General features: G+C 53.9%; 1 protein-coding gene across 1 annotated transcript; it reads left to right on the plus strand.

Annotated features, from left to right (window-relative positions):
- The first annotated feature begins 827 nt into the window (after positions 1-827).
- On the plus strand, positions 828-13,258 carry LOC132807062 (lipid transferase CIDEB-like). The gene is made up of 4 exons (XM_060821365.1): positions 828-1,034; positions 6,622-6,771; positions 7,769-7,956; positions 12,072-13,258. Exons 1-4 carry the CDS (start codon positions 828-830, stop codon positions 12,190-12,192), a joined length of 666 nt encoding a protein of 221 aa, XP_060677348.1. The 3' UTR covers positions 12,193-13,258.
- The last annotated feature ends 434 nt before the right edge of the window (positions 13,259-13,692 follow it).

A 13,692-nucleotide genomic window follows, 5' to 3' on the forward strand; every position in this document is an offset into this window, starting at 1 on the left:
CCCCTCCCTATCTCTCCCCCCCATTTCTCCTCGCCCCTCCCTATTTTTCTCCCCCATCTCTCCCCCCTCCCTATCTCTCGCCCCCATCTCTCCCCCTCCCTATCTCTCCCCCCCATTTCTCCTCGCCCCTCCCTATTTTTCTCCCCCATCTCTCCCCCCTCCCTATCTCTCGCCCCCATCTCTCCCTCTCCCTATCTCTCCCCTCCATCTGTTCCGCCCCTTTCCTATCTCTTCCCCCCCTCCCTATCTCTCTCCCCCCCTCCACCCCATCTCTCCCTCCCCCCCTCACTATCTCTCTCTGCCCCCCTCCCTATCTCTCTCCCCCTTCCCTATGGAGAGGGTGAACGCTCTCAGTCTTTTTCCCCAGTGTTGGGGAATCGAGGACGAGGGGGCATCAGTTGAAGGTTAGAGGGGAAAACGGAAAAAGGGAATCTGAGGGGCAACTTTTTTTACACAGAGGGTGGTGCGCCAGTGGACTGAGCTTCCAGAGGAGGGGGGTACATGAACAACATTTAACAGGGCATTTGGACAAATACATGGAGAGGAGAGGATTAGAAGGCTATGGGCCAAGTGCAGGGAAATGGGGTTAGCGAGGGCGGCCATTTTGGTCAGCATGGACCGTTTTGGGCTGAAGGGCCGGTAGGACTCTGTCCTTTAAGGTCATCCCCGTCACAATAAAGACCAGCATGCAGTGCGGTTTCCAAATCCCCTCAGCAACAGCGTGACAGCGTTGTGGGCGGATACGGTCAACGGGATTGTGGGATACCTCGGTTGGCGATGGAGGGGGGAGGGCGGGACAGCGCGCGGGCGGTGTGGGGGGAGGGGAAATGTCGCGATTCGACCGTCGTCCTCCAGTTCCCACCCTCTCCCACCCCCACTTCTCCTCCTCCAGGTCTGTTGCTACGGTGACCTCGGAGCTGACCCGGAGACTGTGGACGTCAGCGCCGGCACAGAGGCCCTTCCGCGTGTGCAGCCACGACCGGACCTCGAGGAAAGGGGTGATGGCCGGGACCCTGAGGGAGCTGATCGACAAGGTGGGGCGGCGTCGCCGGCGCCGGGGTGTCGTTTGGGGGGAGGGTTGGAGGGGAGTGATATCAACGGCCGTGCGTCAGGTGACACGTGCTCAGTCCGTGCGCAGACACGACCATCTGTAACCGAACAGCAGGAGACCACTCAACCCCTCAATCCCATGCTGACCCCTCCCAACTTGCTCGCTGCTTCACGTAAGCTGGGTAATTTATCACGGCCAATCCACCCTAACCTGCACATCCCTGGGCACTATGGGTAATTTAGCACGGCCAATCCACCCTAACCTGCACATCCCTGGGCACTATGGGTAATTTAGCATGGCCAATCCACCCTAACCTGCACATCCCTGGGCACTATGGGTAATTTCACATGGCCAATCCACCCTAACCTGCACATCCCTGGGCACTATGGGTAATTTAGCATGGCCAATCCACCCTAAACTACACATCCCTGGGCACTATGGGTAATTTAGCATGGCCAATCCACCCTAACCTGTACATCCCTGGGCACTATGGGTAATTTAGCATTGCCAATTCACCCTAACCTACACATCCCTGGGCACTATGGGTAATTTAGCATGGCCAATCCACCCTAACCTGTACATCCCTGGGCACTATGGGTAATTTAGCATGGCCAATTCACCCTAACCTACACATCCCTGGGAACTATGGGTAATTTAGCACGGCCAATCCCCCCTAACCTGCACATCCCTGGGCATTATGGGTAATTTAGCATGGCCAATTCACCCTAACCTACCCATCCCTGGGCACTATGGGTAATTTAGCATGGTCTATTCACCGTAACCTACACATCCCTGGGAACTATGGGTAATTTACCACGACCAATTCACCCTAACCTGCACATCCCTGGGCATTATGGGTAATTTAGCGTGGCCAATTCACCCTAACCTACACATCCCAGGGCATTATGGGTAATTTAGCGTGGCCAATTCACCCTAACCTACACATTCCTGGGCACTATGGGTAATTTAGCATGGCCAATCCACCCTAACCTGCACATCCCTGTGCACCATGGGTAATTTAGCATGGCCAATCCACCCTAACCTCCACATCCCTGGGCACAATGGATAATTTAGCACGACCAACTCTCCCTAACCTACACATCACTGGGAACTATGGGTAATTTAGCACGGCCAATTCACCCTAACCTGCACATCCCTGGGCACTATGGGTAATTTAGCTTGGCCAATCCACCCTATCCTGCACATCCCTGGGCACTATGGGTAATTTAGCATGGCCAATCCACCCAAACCTACACATCCCTGGGCACTATGGGTAATTTAGCACGGCCAACTCACCCTAACCTACACATCACTGGGAACTATGGGTAATTTAGCATGGCCAATTCACCCTAACCTACACATCCCTGGGAACTGTGGGAAATTTAACACGGCCAACTCACCCTAACCTACACATCCCTGGGAACTATGGGTAATTTAGCATGGCCAATCCAAAGTAACCTGCACATCACTGGGAACTATGGGTAATTTAGCATTGCCAATTCACCCTAACCTGCACATCCCTGGGCATTATGGGTAATTCAGCATGGCCAATTCACCCTAACCTACACATCCCTGGGCATTATGGGTAATTTAGCGTGGCCAATTCACCCTAACCTACACATCCCTGGGCACTATGGGTAATTTAGCATGGCCAATCCACCCAAACCTACACATCCCTGGGCACTATGGGTAATTTAGCACGGCCAACTCACCCTAACCTACACATCACTGGGAACTATGGGTAATTTAGCATGGCCAATTCACCCTAACCTACACATCCCTGGGAACTGTGGGAAATTTAACACGGCCAACTCACCCTAACCTACACATCCCTGGGAACTATGGGTAATTTAGCATGGCCAATCCAAAGTAACCTGCACATCACTGGGAACTATGGGTAATTTAGCATTGCCAATTCACCCTAACCTGCACATCCCTGGGCATTATGGGTAATTCAGCATGGCCAATTCACCCTAACCTACACATCCCTGGGCATTATGGGTAATTTAGCGTGGCCAATTCACCCTAACCTACACATTCCTGGGCACTATGGGTAATTTAGCATGGCCAATCCACCCTAACCTGCACATCCCTGTGCACCATGGGTAATTTAGCATGGCCAATCCACCCTAACCTCCACATCCCTGGGCACTATGGGTAATTTAGCATGGCCAATCCACCCTAACCTGCACATCCCTGGGCACAATGGGTAATTTAGCACGACCAACTCTCCCTAACCTACACATCACTGGGAACTATGGGTAATTTAGCACGGCCAATTCACCCTAACCTGCACATCCCTGGGCACTATGGGTAATTTAGCTTGGCCAATCCACCCTATCCTGCACATCCCTGGGCACTATGGGTAATTTAGCATGGCCAATCCACCCAAACCTACACATCCCTGGGCACTATGGGTAATTTAGCACGGCCAACTCACCCTAACCTACACAACACTGGGAACTATGGGTAATTTAGCATGGCCAATTCACCCTAACCTACACATCCCTGGGAACTGTGGGAAATTTAACACGGCCAACTCACCCTAACCTACACATCCCTGGGAACTATGGGTAATTTAGCATGGCCAATTCACCCTAACCTGCACATCCCTGGGCATTATGGGTAATTCAGCATGGCCAATTCACCCTAACCTACACATCCCTGGGCATTATGGGTAATTCAGCATGGCCAATTCACCCTAACCTACACATCCCTGGGCACTATGAGTAATTTAGCATGGCCAATCCAAAGTAACCTGCACATCACTGGGAACTATGGGTAATTTAGCATGGCCAATTCACCCTAACCTACACATCCCTGGGAACTATGGGAAATTTAGCATTGCCAATTCACCCTAACCTACACATCCCTGGGAACTATGGGTAATTTGCATGGCCAACTCACCGTAACCTACACATCCCTAGGCACTATGGGTAATTTAGCATTGCCAATTCACCCTAACCTACACATCCCTGGGCACTATGGGTAATTCAGCACAGTCAATTCACCCTATCCTGCACATCCCTGGGCATTATGGGTAATTTAGCATTGCCAATTCACCCTAACCTGCACATCCCTGGGAACTATGGGTAATTTGCATGGCCAACTCACCCTAACCTACACATCCCTGGGCACTATGGGTAATTTAGCATGGCCAATTCTCCCTAACCTACGCATCCCTGGGTATTATGGGTAATTTAGCAGGGTCAATTCACCCTAACCTGCACATCCCTGGGCATTATGGGTAATTCAGCTTGGCCAATCCACCCTAACCTGCACATCCCTGGACTGTGGGAGGAAACCAGAGCACCCGGTGGTGGATTGGCCATGACACCTGAGCCGCCTCCACTTGCTCTGGAGGGCTTGTGTGGAGGGAAAGGCCGGCGTTGGGGTCGGGAAATCTCCTCACCGTACAAAGGCCCAGTCCGTTAGGGAGAGGGGATGTACAACGGCGAAGGGGTCGGCCGAGTGGGTGGGCCAGAATTTGTCGGGTGGGGTAGGCCATGGGCGGTCATACACACATTCGGGAGGAAGGGTGAACTTTCAAGCTGTTTCAATGGTTAGAGGTGTTGGGGCACTGCAGTAGTGACCCAGCCTCTGAGCTGGGAGTCCCGCATTCAAAGTGCCACCTGCTCTCGAGGTTTATCACAACAGGCAAGGCAGGGCCAGACTAAAACAAGTCAGTTCCTGGGGCGTGTTGTTGAACAAAGAGATCTTGGAGTGTGACCTGACCTCGGTGGTGGGCAAGTTGTTGGAGGGAATCCAGACGGACAGGATGTCCATGTATTTGGAAAGGCAAGGACTGATTCGGGATAGTCAGCATGGCTTTGTGCGTGGGAAATCATGTCTCACAAACTTGATGGAGTTTTTTGAAGAGGTAACAAAGAGGATTGATGAGGGCAGAGCAGTAGATGTGATCTACATGGACTTCAGTAAGGCGTTCGACAAGGTTCCCCATGGGAGACTGGTTAGCAAGGTTAGATCTCACGGAATACAGGGGGAACTAGCCATTTGGATACAGAACTGGCTCAAAGGTAGAAGACAGAGGGTGGTGGTGGAGGGTTGTTTTTCAGACTGGAGGCCTGTGACCAGTGGAGTGCCACAAGGATCAGTGCTGGGCCCTCTACTTTTCATCGTTTATGTAAATGATTTGAATGCGAGCATAAGAGGTACAGTTAGTAAGTTTGCAGATGACCCCAAAATTGGAGGGTGTAGTGGGCAGCGAAGAGGGTTACCTCAGATTACAACAGGATCTGGACCAGATGGGCCAATGGGCTGAGAAGTGGCAGATGGAGTTTAATTCAGATCAATGTGAGGTGCTGCATTTTGGGAAAGCAAATCTTAGCAGGACTTATACACTTAATGGTAAGGTCCTGGGGAGTGTTGCTGAACAAAGAGACCTTGGAGTGCAGGGTCATAGCTCCTTGAAAGTGGAGTCGCAGGTAGATAGGATAGTGAAGGAGGCGTTTGGTATGCTTTCCTTTATTGGTCAGAGTATTGAGTACAGGAGTTGGAAGGGTCATGTTGTGGCTGGACAGGACATTGGTTAGGCCACTGTTGGAATATTGCGTGCAATTCTGGTCTCCTTCCTATCGGAAAGATGTTGTGAAACTTGAAAGGGTTCAGAAAAGATTTACAAGGATGTTACCGGGGTTGGAGGGTTTGAGCTACAGGGAGGGGCTGAACAGACTGGGGCTGTTTTCCCTGGAGCGTCGGAGGCTGAGGGGTGACCTGGTTTATAAAATCATGAGGGGGCACGGATAGGGGTAAATAGACAAGGTCTTTCCCCCCTGGGGTGGGGGAGTCCAGAACTAGAGGGGGGTAGGTTTAGGGTGAGAGGGGAAAGGGAGCCGAGGGGTACCTTTCTCACCCAGAGGGTGGTACGTGTGTGGAATGAGCTGCCAGAGGAAGTGGTGGGGGCTGGTACAGTGACAGCATTTAAAAGGTGGATGGGGACAGGGATAGGAAGGGTTCAGAGAATCCTTCACTTAAGCAATGATTCCCAGACTCTGGGAGGCAGTCCAGAGAAGGTTCCCTCGGGATGATCCCGGGGACAGGGGGGTGGGGATCTGCCTGATGAGGAGAGGGGGAGTCGGTTGGGCCTGTACTCATTAGGGTTTAGAAAAACGAGAGGTGACCTTATTGTGACAGACAGGGGAGAGGGAGGGGACTGACAGGGGGAGATGTGGGGAAGTTGCTCCCCCTCGTCTAGGACCAGAGGGAGTGCGTCATCTCAGAGTGAGGGGGTCGCCCATTGGAGACAGAAACTGGGAGGAATTTCTTCTCTCTCCGAGGGGAGGGGGGGGGTGTGAATCTGAGGAATACTTTATCGCAGGGGGCTGTCAGGGCCGGGGTATTGAGGGTATTCAAGGCCGAGACAGAGAGAGATTTAACCAGGAAGGGGAATGGAGGGGAGGAAAGTGGGTATTGGCGGACGATCAGATTTCATTGAAAGGGTGTGGGGAGGGGGGGGGAAGGGGGTGACACGATGGCCCGAACGGCCTCCCTCCTCTGCTGTCTCTCACGGCGTTGTGCTTCTCTCCTGGTGCGCCCTCCCTCACCCACAGGCCCTGGATGTTCTCTTGATGGCGGGTGCCGTCAGCGTGGTCCTGGACGAAGATGGCACCGCAGTGGACAGCGAAGAGTTCTTCCAACACCTTGACGACGACACGGCCTTCATGGTGCTGCAGAAGGGGCAGCGGTGGTGGGCCCCCAAGGTGTGGGGGTCAGGGGGGACAGGGAGAGAGGGGAGGGAAACGGGGCCCGGGCTCCTTCCCCCCCTCCTCCCTCCCACCACCGGCGGTGGGGGCGGGATGTGAGGAGGAGCAGGGATCACTGACGGTGGTGGGGCCTAGTGGATCGGTGCTTGATGGGTCACCGCCTGGGGGGAGGTCAAAGGTTACGGTCAGATGGCAGCCAATGGCGGATCAGGCCCGGGACGCCCAGACCCTACGCCCCCCGGCCTTGTGCGAGGGGTGTGGCCTATCGGGTTTGGAGCTCCCCCCACCCCCACCCCGTGCCCTCTGACCCCATTCCGCTCGTGCTCTGGGGGAGGGGCTGTGAGCTGGTCACCATGGCGACCATCACGGTGGCCTATCACACCTCCCCTCCCCATCAAGCACCCCCACACCATTGCCGGTCGGGCCCACCCCCTCCCCCCGGCCAGGGGTAAAGGGTGACCGTACCCCAGTCAGACCCTCTCTCCACACACCTCTCAAACGGCCCAGCAACGCCCTCTCATCGAGGGGCCCCCATCAGGGCTGACAGCGAGGCCTGGGCCAGGCCTGAGATGCCGACCCGAGCTGTCCCTGTCCCTGGGATGGGGGGACAGTGTAGAGGGAGCTTTACTCTGTATCTAACCCCGTGCTGTCCCTGTCCCTGGGACGGGGGGACAGTGTAGAGGGAGCTTTACTCTGTATCTAACCCCGTGCTGCCCCTGTCCCTGGGATGGGGGGGACAGTGTGGAGGAAGCTTTACTCTGTATCTAACCCTGTGCTGTCCCTGTCCCTGGGATGGGGGGGGACAGTGTAGAGGGAGCTGTACCCTGTATCTAACCCCGTGCTGTCCCTGTCCCTGGGATGGGGGGGACAGTGTAGAGGCAGCTTTACTCTGTATCTAACCCTGTACTGTCCCTGTCCCTGGGATGGGGGAAGAGTGTAGAGGGAGCTTTACTCTGTACCTGAGCCGTAATCCGTAGCTCCCGTTCTTTCACAGAGGGGAATGGTTACCTACTCGCTCGCCCAGAAACCCAGGAACGCCAAAGATATCGCCCGAATTACCTTCGATATCTACAAACTCAGCCCGAGAGATCTGTTTGGCTCTCTCAACGTCCGGGCCACCTTTTATGGCTTGTACTCTATGACCTTTGATGTCAAGTGTCTGGGTCCAAAGAAGGTGATCAGGTAATAAATGTGCAAGATGGCTCCCTCCTCCCTGGGGAAAGGGAGGGAGGGAGGGAGGGGGACTCGAGGGATCCCAGGGAGTTGCCAGCAATGATGTAGGAATTGGACAGTAAGGGCTTGTCATTGAGTCCAGGAGTTGGGGAGGTCACGTTGCGGCTGTACAGGACATTTGGCTAGGCCGCATTTGGAACATTGTGTTCAATCCTGGTCTCCTTCTGATCGGAAAGATGGGATTAGATTCCTGATGAAGGGCTTATGCTCGAAACGTCGAATTCTCTATTCCTGAGATGCTGCCTAACCTGCTGTGCTTTGACCAGCAACACATTTGCAGCTGTGATCTCCAGCATCTGCAGACCTCATTTTTTACTCATTAGATTCCCTACGGAGGGGAAACAGGCCCTTCGGCCCAACCAGTCCACACCGACCCTCTGCAGAGTGACCCACCCAAACACATTTCCCTCTGACTGACACTGGGTAATTTAGCATGGCCAATCCACCCTAACCTGCACATCCCTGGGCACTATGGGTAATTTAGCATAGCGCATTCACCCCAACCTGTCCATCCCGGGGCACTATAGGTAATGTAGCATAGCGCATTCACCCTAACCTGCACATCCCTGGGCACTATGGGTTACTTAGCATGGCCAATCCACCCTAACCTGCACATCCCTGGGCACTATGGGTAATTTAGCACGGCCAATCCACCCCTAACCTGCACATCCCTGGGCACTATGGGTTACTTAGCATGGTCAATCCACCCTAACCTGCACATCCCTGGGCACTATGGGTAATTTATCACGGCCAATCAACCCTAACCTGCACATCCCTGGGCACTATGGGTAATTTAGCACGGCCAATCCACCCCTAACCTGCACATCCCTGGGCACTATGGGTTACTTAGCATGGTCAATCCACCCTAACCTGCACATCCCAGGGCACTATGGGTAATTTATCACGGCCAATCAACCCTAACCTGCACATCCCAGGGCACTATGGGTAATTTATCACGGCCAATCCACCCTAACCAGCACATCCCAGGGCACTATGGGTAATTTATCACGGCCAATCCACCCTAACCTGCACATCCCTGGGCACTATGGGTAATTTATCACGGCCAATCCACCCTAACCTGCACATCCCTGGGCACTATGGGTAATTTATCACGGCCAATCCACCCTAACCTGCACATCCCTGGGCACTATGGGTAATTTATCACGGCCAATCCACCCTAACCTGCACATCCCAGGGCACTATGGGTAATTTATCACGGCCAATCCACCCTAACCTGCACATCCCAGGGCACTATGGGTAATTTAGCATGGCCAATCCACCCTAACCCGCACATCCCTGGGCACTATGGGTAATTTAGCACGGCCAATCCACCCTAACCTGCACATCCCTGGGCACTATGGGTAATTTAGCACGGCCAATCCACCCTAACCTGCACATCCCTGGGCACTATGGGTTACTTAGCATGGCCAATCCACCCTAACCTGCACATCCCTGGGCACTATGGGTAATTTAGCACGGCCAATCCACCCCTAACCTGCACATCCCTGGGCACTATGGGTTACTTAGCATGGCCAATCCACCCTAACCTGCACATCCCTGGGCACTATGGGTAATTTAGCACGGCCAATCCACCCTAACCTGCACATCCCAGGGCACTATGGGTAATTTATCACGGCCAATCAACCCTAACCTGACATCCCAGGGCACTATGGGTAATTTATCACGGCCAATCCACCCTAACCTGCACATCCCAGGGCACTATGGGTAATTTATCACGGCCAATCCACCCTAACCTGCACATCCCTGGGCACTATGGGTAATTTATCACGGCCAATCCACCCAAACCTGCACATCCCAGGGCACAATGGGTAATTTATCACGGCCAATCCACCCTAACCTGCACATCCCTGGGCACTATGGGTAATTTATCACGGCCAATCCACCCTAACCTGCACATCCCTGGGCACTATGGGTAATTTATCACGGCCAATACACCCTAACCTGCACATCCCAGGGCACTATGGGTAATTTAGCATGGCCAATCCACCCTAACCCGCACATCCCTGGGCACTATGGGTAATTTAGCACGGCCAATCCACCCTAACCTGCACATCCCTGGGCACTATGGGTAATTTAGCACGGCCAATCCACCCTAACCCGCACATCCCTGGGCACTATGGGTAATTTAGCATGGCCAATCCACCCTAACCTGCACATCCCTGGGCACTATGGGTTATTTAGCACGGCCAATCCACCCTAACCTGCACATCCCTGGGCACTATGGGTAATTTAGCACGGCCAATCCACCCTAACCTGCACATCTTTGTGACTGTGTGAGGAAACCCACGCAGACCCGGGGGGAGAGTTTGCAAACTCCACACGTACAGTCGCCCCGAGGCCGGAATTGAACCTGAGTCCCTGGCGCCATGAGGCAGCGGTGCTAACCACTGAGCCACCGTGCTGCCCCTGATGTTGTCAGAACTTGAAAAGGATATTGCTGGGGGTGGGGGTTTGAGCTGCAGGGAGAAGCTGGGGCTGTTTTCCCTAGAGCTGAGGGGGGTGACCCTTTGGAAATTTACAAAACCCTGAGGGGGACATGGATAAGGTAAATAGACAAGGTCTTTTCCCTGGGGAGGGGGGAGTCCAGAACTAGAGGGGCACAGGTTTAGGGTGAGAGGGGAAAGATATAAAAGGGTAACCCAGAGGGTGGTGCGTGTGTGGAATGAGCTGCCAGAGGAAGTGGTGGGGGCTGGTACAATGACAGCATTTAAAAGGTGGATGGGGACAGGGATAGGAAGGGATTGGAGGGATATGGGCCAAGGGCTGGCAGGTGGGACTAGGTTAGGTTACGGATATCTGGGTCAGCACGGACGGGCTGGGCCGAAGGGTCTGTTTCCGTGCTGGATGACTCTATTTCCTCTTGCGCACATCAGGGTAACGAGAAAAGATCCCCGAATTTTAAATGGGCCCAGCGATTTTATATACTGCAGAGGACAACGCGACGGGAGAGTCAGGAAACAGACCCTTCGGCCCAAGCAGCCCATGCTGACCCGAGTCCCGTTCCTGGCCCACATCCCTCCAAACCTTTCCCTGTTCATGCCCTGATCCCAATGTCTTTGTAACCGTCCCCAGCCCCCACCACTTCCTCTGGCAGCTCATTCCACACACGAGCCACCCTCTGGGAAAAATGAATTGCCCCCCCCCCCGTGTCCTTTTTTTAAACCCCTCCCCTCTCACCTTGTAAATGTGCCCCCCTCGTAGCCCCCCACTCTAGGGAAAAGACAACTCCCATTCACCGTAGCTGTACCCGTCACAATCTCATAAACCGCGGTAAGGTCACCCCTCAAATCTCCGACGTTCCGGGGGGGAAAGAAAAGTCCCCGGCCTCTCCCTGTAACTCAAACCCTCCGTTCCAGGCAACGTCCTGGTAAATCTCTGCCGAACCCTCTCCGGCTTTAATAATATCCTCCCTGTGACAGGGCGACAGGAACTGGACACGGTACTCCAGACGGAACCTCACCGACGTCCTGTACAACCCCAACGTGACGTCCCCAGCTCCCTGTACTCCAAAGGTCTGAGCGATGAAGGCAAACGCGCTGAACACCTTCTTAACCACCGCCACCACCCCCCACCCCCCTCCCCAGGTCTACCTGTAACTCAATGGGTGCCAACGCCGCAAGACCTGGCCGATCTCCATGTTTGAGCTGTTAAAAACGCCTGAGTGTAGTTTGCGCCACCCAACAACTGGGCAGTGCCCGTTCCAGACGAGAGGGGATCTAGCCAACAACCCATACCCCACCCTCGACGTTCAACGGCATCAATGAATCCTCCACTCCCCCCACCCTGGGTCTGGGGAGGGGAGCACTCCCATCTGTCCACCATCTCTGTGCTGGGTTCGATGGGGGTGAGGTCGCTGTTGCCCTGGAGACAGGGAGGCGGCCATGTTGTGCACACCGTGCGGCCTTCTCTTACCCCCTCTCCAGCCTGGGACCGGAATTTGGTTTTCCCTTCTGGGTTTGTGCAGGACTGAGTGGCCAGGCTCCGGTGTGACCACCTCAGGATCTAACGTGGTCTCTTCTTTCTGGAATGTTCTCCGCCTGTAGGGAGATGCTGCGTGTGACCTCCTCCCTGATGTTCGCTATTGGCCAGATCCTCGTCACAGCTTCAGCATTCGTGCGGCGCCTGGTGGAGGGAACTGACCGCATCACAGAGTGCTATGATTGATCCACGCACGCGCTCACACATACACACAATCACACACAGGTACAGGCACACACACATGCACACACAAGTACAGGTACACGTGCACGCACACACAGTCACATTCACCCATGTACAGGAGCGTGCGTGCACACACAGGTACAGACACACGTGCGTGCATACACAATCACACTCAGGTACAGGCACACGTACAGGCACACACAAATACACAGATACAGACGTGTATGCACATACATAAGTACAGGCACATGCATATAAACTGAGTGATATGAAAATACTGACATGTGTACATGCACAGACACACAGATGACCAGATACAGGCACACATTCAGGTGTACATGCACACAGACACACTGATACACACACACAGGCACATTGATACACACAGTCCTTGACATGGACATGTGCACTCAGAGACACGTGGAGATGTACATCAATGTTCACAGACATATGCCAACCAACATGGACAGGGACAGACACACAGACGAGCAGTGATACAAATACATACGGACACATATATACAAGTGATTTGGATACACATTCACAGTCACATAGAGCCACACATATACCTGCATAGGGTCATAAAGGTACAGAGAGACACACACACGTTTACAGATACACACACAGACACAAACACACACAGACAGACAGATAAACAATAATGGACAGACATACACAGATACAGACACACAGTCAGAAACGCAGACACATGCACTGATACAGGTGCACGCGCACACACAGTCAGTCAGAAACACAGGCACATACATGGATACAGGCACACACGCACACACATGGACAGTCAGAAACACGGACACATATGTACAGATGCGCACATGTACACAGTCAGAAACACAGACACATACATACAGGCACACGTGCACACACAGACACAGGCCTGCATGCACAGATACAGGCGCACACACATTTCCAGACACACACATACAGTCAGAGACAGACAAACCCGCAGCGATTCCCAGTCAGGCACAGACAAAGCCGATCAGACCCACACCCCCATCCCCTGGTTGTCAGTGTCAGTGATTCGGCACTTGCTACAATTAAAGATGAAACTGCTCCAGCCCTTTACTGAGTGCTGCCTCTGCTCTCTCTACCCGGGGAGTTTTAACAGCTCCGTCAGCCTTGCTGTGTGCTCTGGGGGCAGGGAGATGCAGGGAGGAGGGAACTGTCCCTCTCCCTCAAACAAAATACGACCCACCACCCACGGCAAACAGTCACGTAACAGACAGAGGCCATTCGTCCCATCACGTCTGTGCCGTCCCTCCAAAGAGTGCCGGGGGCTTCATACCCTCAGCCCTTCTCCCCACGGTCAGGAGTGGACCAGTCTTCCCAAGGAAGGCTCCAGCAATGAGCTCTCGTCACCTCTTCCCTCTCCATCCCTCCCCCCTTTCTCCCTCCAGACCCCCGGCCCTTTCACGCCGTCAACTCTCCCACGGTCTTCGGGCTGAAGTGACCCATCAAGTTACTCTGCAGCTTTGATTTAAGTTG

Source organism: Hemiscyllium ocellatum (assembly GCF_020745735.1).
Source record: "Hemiscyllium ocellatum isolate sHemOce1 chromosome 27 unlocalized genomic scaffold, sHemOce1.pat.X.cur. SUPER_27_unloc_1, whole genome shotgun sequence".
Lineage (NCBI taxonomy): Eukaryota > Metazoa > Chordata > Chondrichthyes > Orectolobiformes > Hemiscylliidae > Hemiscyllium > Hemiscyllium ocellatum.